The sequence below is a fragment of the Cheilinus undulatus genome, linkage group 16, assembly GCF_018320785.1.
Source record: "Cheilinus undulatus linkage group 16, ASM1832078v1, whole genome shotgun sequence".
In the NCBI taxonomy this organism is placed as follows: domain Eukaryota; kingdom Metazoa; phylum Chordata; class Actinopteri; order Labriformes; family Labridae; genus Cheilinus; species Cheilinus undulatus.
The window spans coordinates 30,222,136-30,246,017 of NC_054880.1; the positions used below are offsets into that span (position 1 = coordinate 30,222,136).

Sequence of the window (23,882 nt, forward strand, 5' to 3'; positions counted from 1 at the left end):
ACACTTGAGGAACTACAGGTTTTGCACTTTGGCTTTGGCTTCATTTTCAGTGCAAGTTGTTTGGCATGATGTGAAACAGTTCTAATGTATGAGTCTGAAATATCTGTGAGGACAAGTAGTGATGTACCATTTCTTCCTTACCGTTACTGATTCTGATACCAGAGCATTGGACATCAGCTGCTACTAAGTACTGACCTGATACTTGTGTAAACTCTGAACCGATTGTGCTGTGAAAAACTGGCACATTATTTCAGCCCAACAGTGAACTCAGAACATGGCTCAACAAATAGAATTGTAATGGCACGGGCCATTCAGGCCATCTCCATAATGATCTTTGTGTTTAAGCATGCACAGTTTGACAAAGCATGATGGAACAGCCTGCCATTTGTTGACAACCCCTCAAGAGTATTCAGGGAAAACTATATAGCGGTTAGCATTTCGCACAAGCGGCAGTGAATAATTGATTATAATTAATGGATAAAAATGGGTAAAAGACATTTAATATCAGCTTTACTACTGTGGATTTAATCTTTAAAGTCCCAGAAAAGTCACCCTTGTTTCGGGCTTGCTAGAAATGCAGCGCGAAAAAAAATGGTAGTCTGTGTGTGCAATGCTTTTCCAGCAGTGAAGAGGAATTGATTTCCGGTTTATAACGCTAACATACAGCTTTGCTAAATGAAGCTAAATATAAAGATAAACAAAATGGTATCAGATCAGTGCATAAATACGTGTACTCGCCAATACCAATACCTGCATTTTAAGCAGTATCTGATATATTTCAGATACTGGTATCAGAATCAGAACAATTATAAAGACTAGCAGGTCACAAGTCAGGGCTAAGCAGGCTGAAAATCCTCTGATTTCTGGTCACCCCCACTGACCTATTGCAGTTTTATATTATTGCCATTATTAGCATACTAAAAATTACGTGTTAAATGAATTAGCATCATTTATATACTTACAGTAACTCAAAGCATAAATCCACCCTTGATTAGTTTTGAAATGATAATGATAGGTTGTTTACAATCACGAGACCCAGAATGTTGGTTGGGGGTCAGGAGGCATGAACTGTTGAATGAATGAGAAAGGAGGAAAGTTTGTACTTAACAGCTCTAAATGTACTTGTGTGCTACAATTATCATCAGAAGATTCCTACATACATTGAACATGATTCCTACACTCTACAAAACATTTAGTTTTTTCACAATTTAAATTGTTTACCTAATGTGGAGGTGATCAATATCAAAAATACTCAGTCCTGCAGACTGCTGCTGGGTGATGTCATCTGCAAAGACTGTTTCAACATTTGTCTTGTAAGTACTCACTCAGCTGTGGTAACAACTTTCTTTTGCCCACCTTATAACCCCTGACATTACACCCCTGACATTACACTTTCTGACCTCTCAGTCTTGCGGGAACACGTGATACCTTGAGGATGTAGCAGAATCTCTAGGTCAAGAAAAAGTCAACATGTAGTAACAAAGTATAAAGCAGTTTAATAGCTCACCAAAATTGAGCTGTGTGATGCTGCTCAGTTTTGAACAGTGCATTTTATGCCCCTCACACTAAGTTTTAAGTGTATTTTTTTATTGTATCGATGATTTGTGTTCCACTTGAAGTATTTTTTTTAGTTGCTGGCACTTTGCTTGAATTACAGGCTATAAAAATCTAAATTATTCAAAAAACTGTTGATATGTCTGTTTGTGGTCTGTCAGCAGTTTTCATTTGGCAATATAGTTTGATAAATCCCTCTTTGAGGATGTTTCCATTGTCTGCTCTGTTTCTTATTGTCTCTCTTGAGAATAAGGCCTTATGCCTCGTGAGATTACCTGTATAAATACAGGATAAACAAAACTCAAATAAAACAAAGACTTTTAAGGTTTTCTGTTGGAATAAGAGATCTCCAGGCACAGAGAACTCAAAACCTCAGGGGACTTCTTTCTGTACTACGACTTTTTTCTGCTCCACTGAATTAAAAAGATCTTTAAAAGATGAATGGGGAAGATTTTGGTGTAGTTTCAGGAAAAAGACCGAAACCTGTTAAAATATCTGTTACTTTCACCTGATTTGACTTTCTAGTACAACTCAATTACTTATTCTGACATTGGCTTCTCGTTTTCCATTTTTGTCCTTAGAGACAAGCGACCTACCATAAAGCTGGATTTATATGTCTGCTTCATGTTCATAGCCTCTTGTTTATCACATCAGTGTAGAGATGGTTTATTGTTCTGTTACTTTATAGGGCTGGGCAATTAATAAAAAAATTAGATTAAATTGCAATATGGCCTGTTGCAGTGTTCAAATTGCAGAGGGTGTTATATTTCTTTAACCTGAAATTTATGTCAAAATACCAGTTTAAAACTTTTTTGAAGCAGAGATGTTATGCATTAAATATGGAATCATTCAAAAAATCCTATTTAAATTTTTGTTCTTTTTTCTTATTAGATATGAGAATGACATAAAAATGATCACTCCCATCAAACATTTATATCCACTTTGCAAAATGAGTTAAATCATTACAATTAGATATTTTTCACAGCTTTTTTCAATCTTATATTGTGTTTGTTGTAATAAAGAAGGATTTATTGATTGTGTTTGTTGGAATATACATAAGATGAGGAACTTTAGGAAGAATTGCATGTCAAATTGTAATTGCATTATTGGGGAAAGAAAATTGCAATGAGATTATTTTTCCAAATCATACAGCCCTTTTACTTTTTGTTGGATTGCACTACAGGTCATGGATTAGCCATTCAAAGTCACTGCTTTTTTTTAACAGGCCATTTCAAAGAGCTACTTTGCGTGAAGTTATGTGTAAAAGCAAGGGCTCTACAATTTGTCTAAATAGACATATTGCTGTTATTCTTTTACAGATTTTTTTGAATATGACATTTTACATGACAAATTTCAGTACTATTTTTGAATTAAAAGTTAGGTCAAATGTTGATTTTGTCCAAACAGTCCAGAAAGGCAGGCTTGTCCAAAGAGGCTACCCCATGCCACAGCATAGGTCTACAGTTAATTCTCCTACACTTTCATTTATTGATTAGAATTATAAGATCAAACATAAAATCAAACTTGTCCGATCAAAGCCATTTTTTCCGGTGTTGTGCTTGCACTGATCAAATTTTACTTTCAATGGAGGGCAGCTGTGGTTGGTTGGCTGTGGCCATCCCTACTATTGAAGAGTAAATAATAAACCCACAGACCATCTTTTTTCAAATGAAAACTTGCATACATGGGGATTTTGTAGTGCTTTTAATTAGAGTCCAGTCAGTCCAGTTTGAATTCTAGATTTTGTGCTCAAATATGCATTGTGACTGTCCTTGACCTTAAGTCATCAACTACAACTGAATTAAAACTTTTAACGGCTTATTTGGTACCCTGTGATGAATGTGGTAGCATTCGTCATTATGACAGAGCTTAATGTCTGCCACCCACTTTATTCTTGAATGTTAACTTCGCTTATAGCAAACCACATCCGAAATTTGCACTCCACCAATCAGAGTTGTTGCTGTGACTCTCTAGGACTGTAGAGATTATAGTGCTGTTACCTGAGATCATGAGTAAATTGTCTTTCTTATAAGAAGGTCAATAATATACTTGCTTGTATCCTCAACATGACCATTCATTTTCCCATTTAAACTGTCTTTTGTTAAAAAACAATACCCAAATGTTTGAAATTGCAGCAGTGCCAGACAAATACAAGACATACCAATCAGCAATATCAAGAAAACTCACATAAGATAAAACCAAGGATCACAACATGAGGTCTGTGGTAGATCTCTTGTCTCCTTACTGTCACCTGAGCCCATCTCAAGTCAGTGATCAAGGACTCTTGTGAGATTTAATTATTCTCTTGAAACATTTTCCACTGAAATAAATTTGTCTTCCCAGGGCACAAAAGCCTAATTGCGCATTACTGTAACACTCGGCCCCTCTAATGACAATGGATAATTGTCCCAAAACTTAATTTATAATAGAATTCTTGCATTAAAGAGCAGCATGGAATAAGAGATGTTGTGGCTGATAAGGGACTACTCTTTAAGGAGGACTACAGCTATGCTGTTCAACACAGCTATCCACTGCTGTGAGGATGTAAAAACATAAGGAGCTTAGAATTAACAATTAATATTATTAATTATCTGTTACAATGTTTGTAGTTTATATCCCACACATCAGGTAGTTGTATATGGCTCTGGTCTGACCTCTAGAGGTGTCCTTTAGTATTACATGTCACATACACGTATATTTACAAGACAGCTCATTATGTAGCTGAACACTTGAGTAGGGTGAAAAAGCAAGTAAATCTCTGGCATAATGATACTGGTTTACCATCCAGCAGTAATACATACTCTTTGAGTTTCAATGGAAATTTGCAGAAGTTTGTGGAACACTTCATGTTTGACAAAGACAATATGCTTAGTTTACCGGCTGATTAACCTGACACACAAGTTAGACTGTGTCATATATCCATTGCATAGGACATGTGGAACAGTCATTTGGGAACCTACCATACAAAGTGTCTGGGAAGGGTAGGACTTTTTAAAAAATTCTCAGAAGGTGGTTGGGTGAATGTTCTGTCTGTCACATTCATAATGGGACAATCATAGCAATAAGACAAACTATGATAGTAGGCATGCACTGCTCCGGTAGCAGCTTGAGCATGGCAGGCAGGCACTGTGGTAGTTTTTGAATGTTGGGGCTTATTAATGAAAACAATTCATGCAGAGGTTGGGGGACGTGCAAAACATCTTCTTAGAGGAGCTTTCAGTGTGGCTGTTGTGGCCCAGTTCTGATTAAACTGCTCCTATACAACACCTACATTTGAGCTAAATGCTACACTGGCGGCAGCCATCGCTACTGGCTTCCTCTACAAACTAAACCCCGCTGGTAACTACCCCCTTGTTCTTCTCAAATGACGCTGATTGGTCCGGTCTGTTGTCAGATCTGGCACAATTGTTTCAGATTGAAGCTTTGCAAGATGGATGCGTCTGATGACAGCCATGGAATCTGGCCAATCATGCTTAGCAAAGTTATTGGATAATTAGAAGCAACACGATCTACACAGATTTAAACACATGCAAGGAAACATTGATGATCAGGCTTATGCTGAAATTGTAAATGGAGAAGAAGAATGCATTTCCTCATACCACAACTGAACATTGGACCTTTTAAGATACAGACAACAGTGCACTACAGTTAAATTGGAATGACTTCAAACAGAAGTTAAAAACATCCCAATGCAGCTAGTGTTTGGTAAACACAAGCAGGTAGGGACTCCATGTGTGATGGAGTCTTTAAGTTGGCAGAAATGGGATGAAATGGAAATCGGCCACGACCAATTTGAAAGCTCAGGGCATCAAAACTGTAAACCTAACTAAATCCAGATGGTTAATTGCTTTCTCTATGGTAAAACTTGAGCTATAATGCTTCTCTTTTGCTCCAGTGAGAGTGAAATAACTTGGTGATGTTTGAAAACAGAACATTTTACTCATCAGTAAACACTTCAAAGTTTGGTTTTGGTGCATCGTCCAAAAATGAATCAATACAATTTTTACTCTTCACAGATTGTCCTTCACACACACTCATCTCATATTCTATTACTTTTCATTTCATGCAGCTTAAGCTTGCAAACTGTCTCTAAATGACACCTGCTGCCTTTTGAATTATATCAAATTTATCCTGACAAATTGGGAGCAGTAAAATGGCAAAGCACAACAGAAGCTGTCAGAGTATTTGAGCCCACTCGTTACTGTCAAACTGATTAGAGTGGCACTTCCATTTCCTAATTTTTTAGTCAGAAATAAATTTTCGGTTTAGCCAAGAGCTCTGAAGTTCAGCATAAATCCTGTCGAAGCCAGGGAGAAGGACTTCAACGAAGTTGTAAGAGAAAGGCAGGTGCATATATTGAAAGTCTTGCTTTAACTCTTGCTCATGCTGCTTTTCATCCTGCTTTTTTTTCTTCTTGATAGTCGACTTTGGTTTAACATCCCTTTGTTTGGGGAACTGTAAAAAGGCAGCACATTTTTTCTCCCATATGTCGATGTAAAAAGCTTTCTTAGCTTATCCAGACATCTTGTTCCTTGTGCTGCTCTCACCAGTGTGCTTTTCTGTTTTTGTCTGAGCAAGGACTTTGGTAGAGATAGATTTGAATCAAAAATAGTTCCTCTCCTTTTTCAACCTCTTGCATTTATTATCTAACCACCCTGAAGGTGTATTTATTTTTGAATACTTATTGAATGTTTTCCTGCTGTAGGTGTTAAGCACCTGGTACAGTATTTGTGGACTCTTTGCATGTTAAGCACTTGAGTTTTTAAGGTGCTGAGGTTTTATTATATACTTTAAAGATTTAGATTAATTGGTAGTGAAAAATGTCATGACTGGAAAAACCTACTTTATACATCAACAAAACTCTGGAACAAACTCAGTATTTCCACAGGCCTGACATCTTTCATCACACAAACACCGCTCAGTTGTCTGTCCTGGAGTGGCCCCTAAAGAGACGGCTGCTGTGAACACTCAGACATGGCAAACAGGGGAAAAATTGACAGATGTGTCATCAGTCATGAAAGCTTTGAGCCAGGAGGACATCTCAGCCATCATCCATTTGTCTTGGGTTCTTTCTACCACCACACATCCTCCTTTTCCATCTTTCCTCCCTCTATTCATCTCAGTTTCACTTAAGTCCCTTCATTATTTCTCCTTTCCCCTCTCTGTTCCTGCACTCAAAACAAAGTCCTTACATCCATTTTTCATACTTTTTTAATCTACTGGTCACAACAAGTCAGTATTTACAAGGTCATACTTTTCTTTGTACCAGTTTTCTTAGAGTGAAAACTGGGCAGTTTTCTTAGTGTTTTTACCATTTCTTAAAGCAGTGCTTGTGAAATGGCAAAAATAAAGGCCACTTTAATAAGCTGCACTTTTGTGTATTTTCACGATAGATTGTTTAAAACAGACATAAACTCAGTAATGTCACTCTTGGTTTCTGAAAAGGCGTTTTTGAAGCCTAATGACTGCCTAATTCAGTCCGAATGACGTAAAACTTGATCTGAGATTCAAAAGGTAAATAAACTGAATAGTTATGTAAATATTACCATAACTATGTTTGGGGATCCTCTACTTGGAAAGTTTGTGTGCTAACATTTAATTTCTTATGTTGCTTTTTCAATGTATGCACTATCTAAATTTTTTTTAATTTTTTTTAAACATTTAAATTTTTTTATTTTATACCCAGAAAGCCTCTGTATTTGTGTCACTATCTTGCAGTGTAAGAGCTAGCCTAAGCCTGCATTCAGAGGTGGAAAAAATACTAGACTATTGTACTCAAGTAAAAGTGAAGTTCATTTGGATACAATATACTTAAGTATAAGTAAAAGTAGTGATCTATAAATCTACTCCAGTAAAAGTAAAAGTAAGTCATTCAAAATTTACTTAAAGTACTGAGTAGATATTTTTGATACTTCAGGGGGTTAATCATGTTAATCATTCTCTTGCTACTAGTGATGGGAATTCCATCTATTTTCAGTGATCCAGATCATTTTGTTCAGTTCAGCAAGAAGAGCCGGCTATTTCAGCTTCCAGGTGGCTCTTCATTCTGTACCACTTTGGCTTTTAATATATCAGACAAATTTTTGACCCATGGGTAGAAAAATATATACATATAACTGCATGTATTTTTGCAAAAAAATGTTGGACTAAATCCTTTGGTTCTCAGAATAGCACAAATTTAACATAACGCTTGATATAAAACTATTTTTTTAGATAATCAAGTGCCAGTGCTACAGCTTTTTAATATACTGAAAGCTGTAAGTTATTATGTTTTTAAATTAAACATAAAACTCAGTGTGAGTAATCTTCTGGGATTTCCACTAAAATATAACTAATATTAATAATAAAATGTATAGAAAAACATTTCCCAAATAAATCAAATTCTAAATTGATCATGGGGGCAAAAAATAAACCATAAAACTCATAAATGACTCAATTTTACATAATGTTTTGTAAAAAAAAAACAACCATGTTAGACAACCTAGCACATGTCTTTATTTATAAGGAATTTATTGTTTCTGGTTACAGAAATTTACATAGCTACATTTTCTCTTTCTCTCTGTGAGTGGAGACTGAATGGTCATGGAGCACCGAGCAACAGCATCCCCTTCCCCTCGAGCTTTTCTGTTATCGCATATGATTGGTTAAAAGTCTTAACTGTGTGCCAGCTCCTATCTATCACACTCAAGATCTTACCAGCTCATTTACTCACTCACTCACTCACTCACTAGCTGGCTCGTTCACTACCGACACATCAGTACTCTCTACTGACCATCATGTGCTTTGAAAGTCAAACTTCTGGCCATTTTCTTGTTGGAGGGGGGGGCTAAAACCTCCTCGTCTTGGCTTTAAGTGTTAAGTTTTTTACTCAGTACTCAATGCTTTTTAAAATGTAGTGAAGTACAGTACTTACCTCAAAATGTACTTGGATAAAAGTAAAAGTAGTGATTTTGAAAAGTACACAAAAAAGTACAAGGACACAAAAAAACTATTCAATTACAGTAACTTGGGTAAATATAAATAGTAACTTTCCACCTCTGCCTGCATTGCATAACAGTGACAAAAACACAGAGGCTTTCTGGGTAAAAAAATAAAATACTTCAAATTTTCAATTTTTGTTTGTTTGAGCTATTGTGTATTATGTGTATTTTTGTTGTAGATATGTTCATGCATTTCTGATATGATTAGAGGACTAGCAATGAGCGCTGTCACATTATTTATTCACTGCTTGCTGACTTCCCACTCTAAGCAACCAATCAGGGTAGACACTCTTTAAAGAGGAGGGTATTTAGATTTTGACTCTGATGAAGACGCAGTGTTGAAATGTTGGTCCCCTGCACCTGATTAAATGGCAGGAAGTTACTTGAGTGCTCCCTTCATCAAAAATCACAGTAGATATACTTATTTTAGAATTTTCACCTGTTTAAAATCTTTAGTCTTTTGAAATTATTCCATTTAAAAGAGAAGGTAGGTTAACAGGGTTTCAGTGGTACAACAACTTTTTGATATACTATGTGACTCATGCTGATTGGTTTGAGTGGTTTTGTGTTATTTTCAAAAATTGCGAGATCAGCATAGAAGAACATATAGATCCTGGTATGCAAGGATTAATAACATCATAAAAGACAAAAACATGTAACTGCAAAAATAAAATCATTAGTTGATCATTATTCATGCCCTCTGCTGAGTCCCTTGTGAAAAACACTGATCTATGTTCAATAAGTGAGCCTAACTTTGCTTAATATTTCAGCTTCTCATACTGTGTGTTTCCCTATAAATGGCCAGACAGAAGAGTAATGGCTGCACCAATCCTTCTCTAAATTAAAGCTGATATGTCTGTATTTCAGTTTTTTTTTATAGAACAGCTGTAAACATTTTTATTACATTTACAGAAAGAGAGAAATACATAAACTAAACATTGATATAAAATGTTTAAAATGATAAGATGTCCCTCCATAAAGGGATATAGATCTGTACAAGTAAATGTGGTTTCTATTTGATGTACACTCTGAAAACTTGCAGAGCCAAAGAAAACTGTAAGGCTGGGTGAGCAACGATGTTCCCTCAAAAGGGATTGATAGTACAATAAAACTTCAAATTGAACTTGAAGGCCTATACCGTTATTGCTGAGAGAGAAACCTCACAGGTCATTAATGCTAAGTTAATTTATATCTCACACTGAGATGAAATGCCCACAGTGAACAGTGGATTATTCAGGTGTAGGGATGAAGAAATTTGTAATATTTCTACCTGATTTTCAAGTTTCTTTTTCTGCATGTACCCTATCGACTCTCCATGCACTCATTTTTTGCTATTATATTCTGCCTTTATAGAAAAGAAAGAAGTGACCCAGAGTCTGGAGAATTATACCTCCAAGTGTCCAGGTGGAATGGAGGTCATCACCCTACCTGATGGACTGAAGCTCCCTCCTGTGCCCTTCACAAAGCTCCCCATCGTTCGGTAAGGACGGGATTGTGAATGATTATAAAATTCCTGCATCTTATCACTCAAATTTCAGTTTGGGAAAATGTCATTCAAATACTAAATTTTGTTTGACTATACAATAAGAATATTCATTACACATTCAATACTCAGAAATGCTTTGTGCTAAAAGCTCCTTCCTCTGAAATTCCTTTACTGTCAGAAACGACTAACCCAATGCATTAGGGCTGTGTACGGTCAGTGAAATTGATTGAGACATGTTGAAAGCACAGCTCATGGCAGTTTGTAAAGGAGACAAAAAATAAAACTACCATTTGGTGGCTATATGCCTCTGTGAGGAGTCTTATGGCCAGACAGTGGAAGTAGAGTCATGGGAAGAAGGTCCTAGAGTTTTTCTATGGTCATGTGATTCATAGAAATGTTTTAAGTAAGGGCTGACCAAGAGGCCTACCAACCTTGACCTTTGACCTAGACATCCAAAATCTAATCTATTCACCCTTAATAATGTCTTGAATTTATATAGCGCCTTTCAAGAAACCCAAGGACGCTTTACAGGAACACATAGACATGGACAAATTATGTGGGGGGTAGGATGAGTGTAAGGGGTGGTTTAGTGAGGACTGTAGGCTGTAGTGAACAGGTGGTGCTTGAGACGTTTTTTTTTTAAATGTCCAGAGATGGAGCGCTACGGATGTCTGCAGGAAGAGTATTTAAGTCGAGATACCCCTTACACCAAGCCAGTTTGGAGCCAGTGCTTAATCTAGCCCCAGTTTTTAGTTTTTCCATTGACTTTGAACTGGCTTTGGGCTTGATATACTGGTTCCAGCGTTAAACCAACTCCTTGCTGGTCGAGGAAATAGAGTCAGTTTATGCTGGGCCTACATGCTTACTTTGGGAGCTTTGTGCTTAAGTGTGTAGTTGGAGCGATTGAAATGTACAAATAACCAGGAACAGCGGCATTTGTAAACGAAGAAGACGACAAGACAGCAATGCAAAACAAACATGAAGGTAGAAAAAAGCAGCAGGGCCTCAGATGATGAACAATTAAAGATGGAGGCAGTTAAGTAGTGCTGATGTTGCTGGGAAAATGGCACACTGATGTTTATAGTGTGTAATGACGTACCTCTCCAGTCATGTCTAGCCTGTGGAAAAGCAAACTAGTACTCTGACGGCACTTAGATTGAACCAATTGTAAACCGGCTCCAAATCAAGACCTGCACCAACTCTGAATCTGGCTTTTTAGAGTGAATAACATTCACAAGTAAGGGATGCACATGAGCCTCATGACCTTGACCTTTGAGGTATGACCTAAATAAATGTATTCAATTTATTCTAAAGCCAGGGGCGACATTGTGCATTTTGAAGAAAATCCTGCAAATTGTTGTTGAGATATCGTTCACAAGAATGATACTGCAAGCAAGGATTGAACATGAGGCCAGATGACCTTCAGCTTTGATGTGAGGCCTCCAAAAATCCATCACGTTCATCCTTGAGAGGGTAAACATTTGTGCAGAATTTCAAGCAAATCCAGCAAAGTGTTTTGAGACTTAACACTGAGTTTCACTGATATTTTCCAGTTTGGTATAATGCTGTGGAGTGATTTGGTAAGAAAATCACAAGTTATTCGATTACACAAAAAGTTGTTTGAAAAGTCAGGGTTGCAACCTCTTGCATTTATATTATTTAGATAATTGATCAAACAGAATAGTCCCTCCCAAAGTAGGAAAGACCTGCCTCAAGGCAAGACAAATAAGACCCATGAGATGACAGCTATCTGTTTTTCTACATTAATTCACAGCCATTAGAATATTTTGAGTTTTCTTTTCATTTTTGGAAAGTGTTCCCCTCTACTTGTTCCGGTATATACTCTCTTACTTTTCATTGCTTTTGAATGTAAAAATAATTAGGTAAATATAGGCTTTCACTGCAGTGACTAAGCTACTGTAGAGAAAAGACATGCTGCAGAGCTGGAGGCAAATCAACAGAATCCAGGCATTTCCAATTAAGAAGTTCAAACTTTCTTTGGAGTTCTTTTCTGCCTTCAGCCTTTTGATTGTTTCAGACTTTTATCCTAATTTTAAATGATCGTTTTTGCTGTTAAATGTTCCTTAAAAACACATGGGAAATGAGCCTTACTAATGTCACCCTCATTTCTCTTTCTGTGATGCCAAATCTAGATCAGTCAAGCTCCTCAATCTGCCCGTCAGTCTGCGTCCTCACAAAGTGAAAGGCATGCTGGGACAGAATATGTCCACTGCCAGCCCCTTTATCTACTCCCCAATCATCATGCACAACAGAGGAGAGGAGCGCTGTAAGAAGATTGGTAAGCCCACCATCTTTTCTTTTGAGTCCATGTATGCATAATTTGCTTATCGTAGCCTGCTGCACATTCTCACATAAACATTAATCATTTAGTTTGCTGATTAAAATTGGGTCCTGACACCCACACTTCAACAGATGAATGTGAAATGACAGGGGGATTAGAAGATGACTGTCAGCCTAAATCTAAAGTTCTTTGACTTCATTAGAAAGAGGCTATTTTAAGGTGATCCAGATCTGATATACTTACCTTACACACATAAGATACCCATGCGATTCTCTTTTTTCTGGAGCTGAGGACTTAACAAATTTAAAAGCTTGTGATTGTCAAGTTGGAAAGCATCAGGGAATCATTTCTTGTTAACTATTATTGAAGCTTAAAGCCTATGTCTTTTTTAGCTTTAACATTAGCATTGCACAAGTTAATGGCGTATTATACTTTCAGCTGGGGGAGCACAGATGCATTAGTTTAACATCGGTATTGGTCCATATGGGCTTTTTTGACAAACATCAGTACACCTGCAAAGAATGTCGGCATGAACCAATGTGAGTAACAGATGTTGATTTTTTGTGTCATATTAGTTAGGGCTGTTAGCACACCTGATAGCTGATTTAAAGATGAGATTTACTGTTAGGTTTTTTTTTTTTCATGGTCAGACATGAGAGAAAATATCAGCATTGTGGGAAGGCTAGACCAAAAGAAGCTATGAAAAAACATAAGCATTTGTACTGGCCAATCGGTTGAGTTTTTACTTTACACATCAGTCTGGGTATCAGCCCTGAGTCTAACAATCAGTGCATCTCTACTATAGGAAAGGGTGGTAATGCAGTAAAACTGGCGTATTAAAAAATAGCCACAGTATTGCTTTGATAACCGTCATGAAGATGGTGCTGTGTAAAAAAAATGACAATATATGCCTTGAAAATATGGGTCTGTTTCTGGTAGATGCTGTACTGGATATGTGAAGATGTTATAAAAGTCACGACAGAACTCCTGGTAATTATGGTGAGCTAATTTGTAAACAAGGGAATCTGGTCATATAATTGCCATAGTATGGCACATGCTCTTGTTTACAGGACTCTAGCCTTCTTTAAAGCCAAACTGTTAAATGTGCTCCCCTGGATGTAATGTGACCATTACTCCACTGTAACAATAACATGATTACATCTCTCAGTTTGCCGATCTTCAGCGTGTTCCTGCCTGCTCTGTTTGACATCAGTTACATCAGTTTAACCACAGACACAGACATTTCAGTTATCAAGTAAGAAACTGAATTTCTCCTTAGGGATCAATAAAGAATGGCTTCATCCCAATACATCTGTTGCCCCTACGGCTTAGCCTTATCCCTATGTTTTCCATGCTCAGGTCTAGGAGTGCAGAATCCCAATGTTGGAATGTAAGGATTGGGTGAATGGATTGGGCTACATGATCCTTCAAACTGGGGTTTCCTAGAAGCAAGCTCCAAACTAAGTGTTAATGCCTTGCAATTCATAGGCAAAATGACTGCTTAAGAAGCATACAAATATCATTAGTCTTTTAGTGAAAAGGATTTTACATTTATGACAGTCTTTTATGTAAAATTTGTTTCAATGCATTATGATCCTTGATTTTGAGCAAGCATTTTAAAACAAATAGCTCCTAGTAGAAATGTCTGGTATTGCTGTTGTGCATGTTTATGTAAAGCTGTCAACAACTGATGACCCACTGTAATACAAGGTTGTCCCATTTAATAGAAGAAGATTTAACCACTACCCCTGTTTTAAGGAGCAGGGGGCATTTGAAATTGAGAGGCAGGAGCAACAGTTAGAAATGCTAAACCTAAGTCTTTTCCCTCAGTCTTCTTCTTGGTATGAAGATATCAGGTTTTGAAATCCTCATAAAATATCAAAACCAAAACTAAATTCTATAATGTATACACTCCTTGACTCGGTGAACTTTACATTCTTTGATTATTGGTGCAAAATTAAGGTAATGTCTTCTTTTCTTGTTTCCTACATTATTTTTCAGTGTATTGATATTCTGTGACTACCTTGTCCACAGGCAGACAAGTCTTTTGCTCTGAAAGCAATAAAATAATAGCTTTTTTAAACTGGGAGTTGTATCAACTCAAGTCTGATACCCTTCCTGCCTGAAGCCTTATCATGGTGTCCTTGAAAACAAGCACCATCATCTTAACTGGCCAAATTTTGAATCGATAACTCCACCCATAAACGCCAAAACTGCTTGAGATCCACACAATGCATTATATCATTTGGTATGTAAACAGCAGCAGCAGGCCCAAGGCTATGCTGGAGTGAACTGCTGTGCCAGAGAATAGGAACTCTGATCTATGAAAAACAACAGCTTGTTTCCATCGTGTCTGCAGAGGATCCATTAAAGTGTTTTACGCTATCCCAGGTGCTGAGCCATCACTCAAAGTCAGATTTAGCTGTGCTTTGATTTGGAGTGACGGTGAAAGTGAGTGTGAGATTGTGTTGGTACCACTCGTAAACATTGACTGAATCAACATGTTGCCAGTGCTGAGTCAGGGACATTAAAGCCCCTTTATCTCATCACCTTGAAGCCTGTCAAGGTCAATTGCTGGCCCTATACCTTTTGTGATGGGTGGGATTTCTATTCTGAATGCATGTGTAGTTGCTATAACAGGCTGTTTTTCCCCAGATAAACACAAAACTGAGGAAAGCTGGGCATCAGTCCATTCAACTGATATTGTTTGATTTACTGCATTGTTATTAAATTGTCCCTCTTTACAGTCTTTACTACTGGCCATGCTACTGGCTATTACTTGACACTTAGTCATGCTATTTAAATAAGTTTTTATGCAACAACTTTAGGTCATCATGTCTTCACATGCTCAAGCCTTGTTAGTGGTGTTTCCTCTTATTTTTTTTGAAATGTTACTGAAACAACAATTCAAATAAGAAGCTTAAAATTTCTAGTAAAGGCCTGATTACATCTGACAAGTACATCTAGGGCCGAGGGTACAAAGTAAGACCAGTGTCTCCCACATGTTTTTGGAAGAATATGATGGGAGATCTCGGGGTGTTTTAAAGTTAAATACATCACTCTTGTGCATCTGAGAGCAAAATTAAGAGGGGAAATAATAGGTGAATATACTTACTGTGTCAGGTTCACATTCTAGAGAAAAATAACTGGGTCAGGTTTACCATTTTGTTGCATCCTTTCTTGTAACAATAGTCTGGGAATTGAGGAGAACAGTTGCTGGAGTTTTGAGATAGGAATGTTTTCCCATTCTTGTCTGATGGAAGATTCTAGCTGCATAACAGTCCTGGGTCTCTCTGTCAGTTTTTTATTTTATGATGTGCCAAATGTTTTCTAATGGTGGATGGAAGAGGCTATGGCACAATCTGATTGCTTATGCATGTGCAGTACTGCAGTTTGTAATGTAGAGGGTCTTGGGGCTTTTCCAGTGTGACTTTTTGCCGTACCGAGCCAAAGAAAGTTGTGCTGATTTGCTTCACCAGTTTGGTCGCAACGGTCTGCATCGAGAGAGCAGGGCCAAACCCAGCCAGCCCCCCCTTCAAGCATGCCCAGCTGATGTCAAAGCAGTTCGCAGGGTGCAATTTTCGGGGGATTTCCCCCCCTCTGATTGTGATATCCAGCCCTCTGATTAAACATTTTTAGCCCAAGGGGAGAGACTGTATGTTTTAGCCCTGCCCCCGTTTGGACTGACTACTGTTCCTTAAAAGTGGTGCTCTGCTGTCAGCATTGACTGTGCGGTTTGGAAAAAACTCAAAAACTCAAGATGTATGTGGTAATACTGCAGTCAAATATTTACACACGGCTGATGAGAAATCAGGACTACAACTTTTTCTGCACCTACTAATAAAAAAACGTTCAACACTTTCCCGTTCTTGTAGACAAATTAATTCTAGACATTTTAAAAATAAAATTCTGGAGATGTCCAAAAAATTTAGCCCATGATAGAGTTGGTCTTAAATTTATTAGCTGGCACAAGTAAAGCATGCCATTCTTATTACCCAAAAATATGATTGTGTTCATTTTCTGCTATCTAGAGACCCATAAATCAATCATCAGAAGACTTTTCTTTAACCTCTATGCAGGACAATTTTCTCTTTTTGATGATAAGTGTAATTTATTGTTTGTTTATTGATCACAGAAAGAGAAAGAGAGAGAAAGTATGTGCAAAGATTGGTGGATGGTGTTGTCAGTCTAAACTGTGATTTTTGCTTTAAAACAATGTCAAATCAATCAGATCAGACAGTGTAGAGATCAGACTGTGGATGAAATCGAGGATGGCTCAGTACGCTGCGTCATCAGCTCTAGACACGCCCTCAAATGGGTTGCTCAGTTGTAATGGTAAAGCAAATCCCCTGCCGTGCTGGGCTGCCATGCCAAGTCAATCCAAGTTGAGCAGAGCCACCCCTTGTGACAGAAACGCCCCACTAGAGAGTTTATCTGATCCAAGTGACAAAGTGAGTAAACTTACTGTCACTGGAATGCGTATTTCTCCAGTGTTAATGTCTGTGAGAGTGCACGACTTTTAAACTGTATCTGTCATATTACAACATGATGATGCATTAGTGCTCAGGCCTGGCTTGCCTTGGACAAACATGCTTCAGCAGCATGAACTGAGCCTAGTGTGGGTGCACCCTAAGTTTCCTTTGAATACTCAAACAGAAGGAGGTTACCGCTCTATCTGTGTGTATTTCAGTTTATCATATGCAAGACTCAGATACAAGCAACACACTCAGACAAACACCAAACACAAGCTAATTAGCAACATCATTCACGAGACATGTTTCCTGTCAGCTTGACGTCTGCAGACATTCCCTTCCAGCGTTGCTCTTGTTTGTATACTCAGTAATTGAAGGCAAAGTTTTAACATGTCAGAAATTCATCCATTCAGTTGGTTGCTACTTTTCGTGGCATAATGAGCTGAAAATTAGACCCATTTGACAACAGTCCGTCGGACTCAAAAATTGGTTTAAAATTGGCATGAAGTCCCTCAGTGTATTCTCGGTTTAAAATGCCAAATTCAAATACATAGCTGATATCATTCAATTATGTTAAGTATACAGCCAATCACAATGCACAAACCCATTCATACTAGAGATGGAGACAGGGAGTGAACCACAAGTGATTTTTAATAAACGGCAAGCGTCTGAACCCCCAGGCTGCTCTTTTCTTTGATCTGGATTTAGATGTTGGAAGTCAGATACTCCTCTGGTGCAGTCTGGTATTATGAAGCTTTGGAGATTAATTCAAACATGCTTTTCCATCCCAGCCCATCTTTCTCCAGAGAGCTAGCTGCCAGCTAATCAAGTAAAAATTCTCTCTTAACTCCTTGAAGGTTTGTCCCAGCACACAGGGACGATAGAAATGAAGACTTTGAAGCAGGGTTTTCATGTGAACATGCATCCACAATGACCACATGTAGGCATGCTCTCCCATATAAAACATGTCTGCTGTCACAAATGATTGCAGACAGTTCTGCAGCATGCTTATCTGCTTCCACTTAACCTTTTCGATGCTCAAACACAGCTTTGAATTTCCCAACCTGAAAATGACATGTTTGGACAATGTTTGCATGTGTTCAGGCATAAACGTTCCTTTGCATCAGTGAAATACAAACACTATGTATGCATCATTTAGGATGTTATTCACCTGTATCTTCAAGTATCATCAACTCCAACTTAATGTTTGATTTTTAGGGTTCTAAAATAGTGACACATCGTTACTCTATCGCTTACACCAAAAGGTTTATAGATTATCTATCACTATTTTCATTAATGTCATGTTCATGACAAAATTAGGAAGGAAAGCCAGGAAAAAAGGCTCAGCTAGCCTCAGCACAAGACTCCTCAAGACTTTTGTCTCCCTTCTTCTGGCTCGACATGTAGCAGAAGGGCTGCAGGACGAAGTCATCACTGATATCAACCATTTTCATGCCTGGCGAATTGGTGAACCCATGGGGGGGAACAGTTTTTTGTAAATTTTAGGGATCATACCCTGTGTTATTTAGTTACTTGAAATAATTGTTTAGTTTAGTTAAGAAGGGCTCTTGACAGCAGTTGGAAGCAAATACAGAATTTATCAGTAGCCATTCAGCCCAGCTACAGGACACACTAGTGGCAGGTGGGACTGCTGGCGCTAAACATGCATGTCCCTAATTCAGTGTACTTGACATGACCACAAAGTACCAAAATGTATGTGCCACAAGATTAATAGAGGTTGTTTTTGCATGTTTACAGTGTAAGTGCTCTGTATTACTACAAAGCACTTTATAAGTGAATGTCTATTCACTATTAACTATTTGTTCTTGGATAAAGAGCTTCTGGGAGCAAACAGTGGTATGATGATCTTCTCTGGCCAAGTCGCCAAACCCCAGCCCAATAATCTGTGCTACTCATAATGACAAATCGACCAAGACAATAAGATAAATCACTGCCTTCATCCAGACACCACCAATTTTGAAAATAATATTTGTTCTAGGAAGAGATGCCTTTTTTGTACAGGAGACAGTGGTGAGGGTAGAGAGAGAGGTCGAAAGGTCCCCAGTCAGACTCCACGCACATTGAAAATACATGGCCAAACCTGACCTAAACCTCCGGGTTACTGAGGTTCAAAATTCTTGCGTAGTCTCGACCACCTGTGTATTGAATTTGTTCCAGCAACTCCCTTTTCTTAAAGTTTTCTTTTTTACCTGCTTTGAAGGTTACAAAGTATTTTTTTAAGAATTAATACTGGCTCAGTGCTCTCTTTTGCATGGCTTTCAGTGGCCTTTTTGCCTTGGTCTGCAGATATGTGAAAGAATGATAAACTTTTATCCAATAAGGGGAAATTGTTGATGGGAAACATCTGTTTTCATTGATTCTAGTGTATATAATCAACTATAACTAAAAAAAAACAACAATTAAACTATACTACAATAGGAAGGGAATATAAAGTGCATAAACCCTATGTGATTAATGGTACTAACAACAATACAATACAGGAAAGACTGGGGGCAAAGGCATGGATTAAAGGTTAAACACAGGCACAATATGTTTAGGGCATAATATGTGAAGTATTGTGGCTTCTTCAATTTCAGTGCAGTACTAGTGGAGCTAATTCAATTATCTGTAATCAAATTTGAGTTTATTTCTTATCAAACTACTACCATTAAAGTCTTTTCAAATATCAGTGTTTAGTGTTAAAAAACTAGGAAATCGTTTTGATGTTTTCTTTTTTTTTAATCTAAAAATATCTAATCAAGAAAACATTGTTGAGATCAAGCATTTTATTAACGTCAGTGTCCTGGCTAAAACAGTCAGCAGCACATTTAACTAATTTACAGTTAAAAAACCCAGATCGGCCAAATGTAACACTAGAAAACCATTTGTCTAAAAGTTAACCTGATGCATCTCCCTCCAGTGCCTTTAAGCTATTTTTTAAAAAGATTTAGCGACTCCAGCTCCCCCAAATACACATTTTCCTGCAGCATATTCAAGGCTGCAGGAACAGCATTCTTGAAACCATTTTTACCCTTGTGATGATGCATTTCAGGGAAAGATAGCAAAAGTAAGTCACACAACAACTGCCTTTTTTACAACAATAAACTCACAAAAGTATGAAGGAGGGTTAAGTATAACTTTCTTTAAAGATATGTCAATGATTTAGCCTTTGAGTGGTCAATAAAGTACAAAAAAACCTCTGATTATACAGAATACAATGGTAAGTTAGAGTCTTGAAAATTGTTATCAAAGAGCACATATTTGACCCTTTTAAGACAAGTTTAAATTTTTCTCAGAGGTCCCCAAAACATGCCTGTGAAGTTTGATGCTGACAAAACACTCCAGTATTGGATTTTTGTATGTCTTAAAAGCCCTCTGTTTCGTGAGACTACTAGCACCAATCGGCTGGACCTCTGTTGAATAAACTAACTTTTCTTTTTTCATCTATAAAACAGCTGAGGTAGGCCCATTATTTCTACTTACTGCACAAATCATTTGTATATTCTGACCAAATGTACACCTGGTTTATTGTCTGGAAATATTTCAGAAATTTTAATGTCTACAGACTGCAATAATGAACTTTTTCAGCTATTATTTGCCAATATCAAGCTAGTTATATTGCCCACCCTAAATTGTTTAACATCTCACCAACTTTTACCCACCAAGTGGACCACACATTATCATCATTCTTTGAGGAGTTTATCCATGAGTTGTTTCAATACTCCCATTTTCTCTATTAATCAGATGTCCTCCAGAAAAGTCTCTCTATCTCATCTGAGTTGTTAATGTCTTGTAATTTCAGCTCAAGAGCTCGGCTTTAGTTATGTTTGAATGCATTCCTTCTTGCTCCGGGGTCGCTTCATTTCCCATGGATGATTTTTGCTCCAGTGCCCAGGCATAGTGAGCAATGTATTATTCAGTGTGAAAGATTAATGTTGCTGATAGTTTCACAGAATATGTTTCTATAGGATGCAATAACACCGCCAAACCTCTCAGGCTCTGTTCTCGGTCAATAAAAGATGAACTTCACACCACATGAGAGTCAAATAAATGCCCTTTGAGTGCGCAAACACAAGAAATGTTTAACTCACTGTACGGCCATGCATTGACTCAAAACACTCATTATTGCTTTGAACAATGAGGTCTCAAAGAACCAATTCCTTTGGAGATCTGTGCAGAATCTCAATAACCACTTGAGGAGTCAGTACTAAGGCAGTGCAACCAAGAGGACAGCAATCTACTTTGTTTTTCTATCTTCTGAGGTGTGTTTCACACTTAATTGGCTGGCAATGAGAGAATGCCTGTGAGCCAGACCAGAGGATGTGTAGAGCTTTCAAGATATTCATACCATATATCTTTCTTTTGACTGACTTAATTTCCCAAGGTGCAAAGTGGAAGTTCGCCTTAAAATAAATCCTTTTTCTGGCCAAGGTCTGAGCTGGGTTTTCAAGCCCTCTTTTGCAAGTCTGTGTGCTGCTGTGGACCATCAGATGGACTAGAAAATGTAACACAGGAAATGGGTATGACTACAGTGGGACTACAGCAGCTGCTCAGTCAAACAAACCCTTCAAAAACTCTCTCAGGAATTAGTCTTTCTTGTGTGTAAAAATAAGCTGTTGCAGAAATCCATGGTATTCTCTCTGGAAATCAAGACTGCATATTTCCTCTGAATATTCCCTTACTATAGGAGTTAAGCAGAACAGAAGCTGTTATTCATGCTTACAAACTTCTACTTACTTCAACGCTCACTTCTCCTGTCTTAGTTTAGTCATACCATGTTGTGATCTTGTTATCTCTGCAGTCAGCCTGTCCCAACAACTCTGTGAATTTCATTTATAGACTAACAAAAGCTGAGTCATGTAAATGTGCAAGCAATTCATGCTCAAGTCATTCATAAACTTAGCACAAAAAGTAAGGGCTTTTGTGTTGAGTATGTGGGATGCACCCATGGACGTTTTGCCTATCTTCTCTGCCAATGCCAAACAGCTAATTCTTCAGCTGACTCTTGTTTGGTATTGTTTGGTATTGTTTGGTGGATTGGACAATTGAAATCAGATATTTGGGTCATGATTTCTCATCAAGGGGGTTAGTGTGGGGTCCTGAGGCTAGACTAGTTGTGTGCCAAGAATTCCAGCAGAGAAAATATGGGAAACTCTCATTGGGAACCACAGAAGTAGATTCCAAGTCAAGTCATGCTACTGATCTCAAGAGGCTATTTGTTGTCTAATTGAAGCACAAAATAAATTTGATGAGCTGATGGCCAGTTAGTGATATTATAAGACATACATCTCTTAAATGTACATTTTCTTTCACTAGCGGTTGCTCTAGATCGTTAGTAGCATTGCAAACTAATGGTGTATTTCCCTTAGCTCATTAATTACAAATTCATCTTAATATGGCTGACGTATTCCTCTAATGTATTCATGTTTCTCTCTTACATTTCCCAGACTTCCAGTGGGTCCAAGGAGACGTTTGTGAAGTGCAGCTCATGGTCTACAACCCCATGCCTTACGAACTTCGTGTTGAGAACATGGTGAGTTAATTTTTTTCTACTTAAACCTTACTATACACTGTGCTGTCATGCTGGGTGGTTTACATTTTTGATAAATCTGCCTGTCGTACCACCAGCCCTGAAAAAATAGCAAGTTGCTGAAAGGCTTCTCCAGCACTAGTAACACAAACGGCCCCTCTGCAGCCACAGGAGGATTGCTCAAATGGCTTTCTTGTCATCTCTGATAGCCTCATTAAGGTCCCTTAAAAGATTTTTGACACTGCTGTAATGATTGGATGAGATGGTGAGAACAAACCCTTCTCATTCCTGACAGTAAAAAAAAAAAAAAACATCAGAGGTTCACCTCCTTTAGCGCTATTGCTTTTATGGTTTCACACCATCCTGTCACACATAGGAGGTTCATGCTGGGGTTAGCTAAAGTCCATCTGACCCTTTTCACAAAATGAAACCACAAACATATATATATATATAGAGAGAGAGAGAGCGAGAGAGAGAGAGAGAGACAGAGAGAGAGAGAGCGAGAGAGACAGGGAGAAAATGGGGGAAGTCATGCACCATACAGCGTAGAGACCGGTAACTGATTTTGTGACCACTGTATCAGGGACTCCAGCCTCTGAACATGGGTGCCAACCCAATTAGCTAAACTGTCGCCCAAATTGAGGAATATTAGTGACATCTTACATCAGGTTCTAGATTGCAGTGCTCACTTTGGCAATTGTGGTAACTAGCGGTATTTTGACAAATGGCTATCTGTTATTTGACCGCTTCCGTGGTCTTGCACAAACATTCAAGGTGTAAAAGTCCTAGATGGCAGGATCAGTGGAGGGGAGCCTCCCTATGTATGAATAAAAGTCTTATTCTATGTCAATTAGGGGTGCACCGATTGCAATTTTCTGGCCGATCACCGATCTTTAAAAAGCCTGACCTGCCGATTTTGATTTTGGCCGATACCGATTTTTTTATAACTGACAGCATACACCTTAAATGTTCCAATCTTATTTCATTGAATAACATTGAACAATACCCGTGAAACAATACAAACTTGTTGTTTTAACTGCACATGAGGTAGTTCTCTCAAATATAAATGAGAAGTTTCAAGCATTGCTGTCCAAACTACTAAATTTTATCAGTTCCTTTAGTCTTTCATTTTTCACATTTCAGTAGGTAGAGGCATATGAAACCGATCTTATCCACTGATCTTATTTACAAAGATCGGCCGATCGCTGATCTCCTAAAATTAAGGAAATCGGCGCCGATACCAATTTTGGCCGATCGATCAGTGCACCCCTAATGTCAATAGAAAATAAAAGAATTGTGTAAGGGTAGACTGATTATCGGCCTGGCTGATAATAGATGCTGATATTTGGCTTCTAGCTGATTGTTGGTATTGACATTTTATTTTACTGATAAATGCTAAAATTAATTAATTACTTGATTGGAATGTGCGCTATTTTGACTCGAGTGCAAGGTGTACGTCTCCCCTGGCTTTGTTTTCAACTAATGATCTGCCCACAACATTATCTGACTGGCTTGATGTCACACAACTATCAGCCAATCAGCATTGTGGCCTGGGTGG

The 23,882-nt window shown here is 38.0% G+C and overlaps 1 protein-coding gene across 2 annotated transcripts in view; it reads left to right on the top strand.

Moving 5' to 3' along the window:
- trappc9 (trafficking protein particle complex subunit 9) overlaps positions 1 to 23,882 on the top strand; it is a 341,471-nt gene that overhangs the window by 36,402 nt on the left and 281,187 nt on the right. For both annotated transcript variants that reach the window (XM_041809216.1, XM_041809217.1), the window contains 3 exons: positions 9,888 to 10,014; positions 12,174 to 12,319; positions 22,242 to 22,327. In XM_041809216.1, the coding sequence (XP_041665150.1) occupies positions 9,888 to 10,014; positions 12,174 to 12,319; positions 22,242 to 22,327 (359 nt within the window). The remainder of the gene's footprint in view (positions 1 to 9,887; positions 10,015 to 12,173; positions 12,320 to 22,241; positions 22,328 to 23,882) is intronic.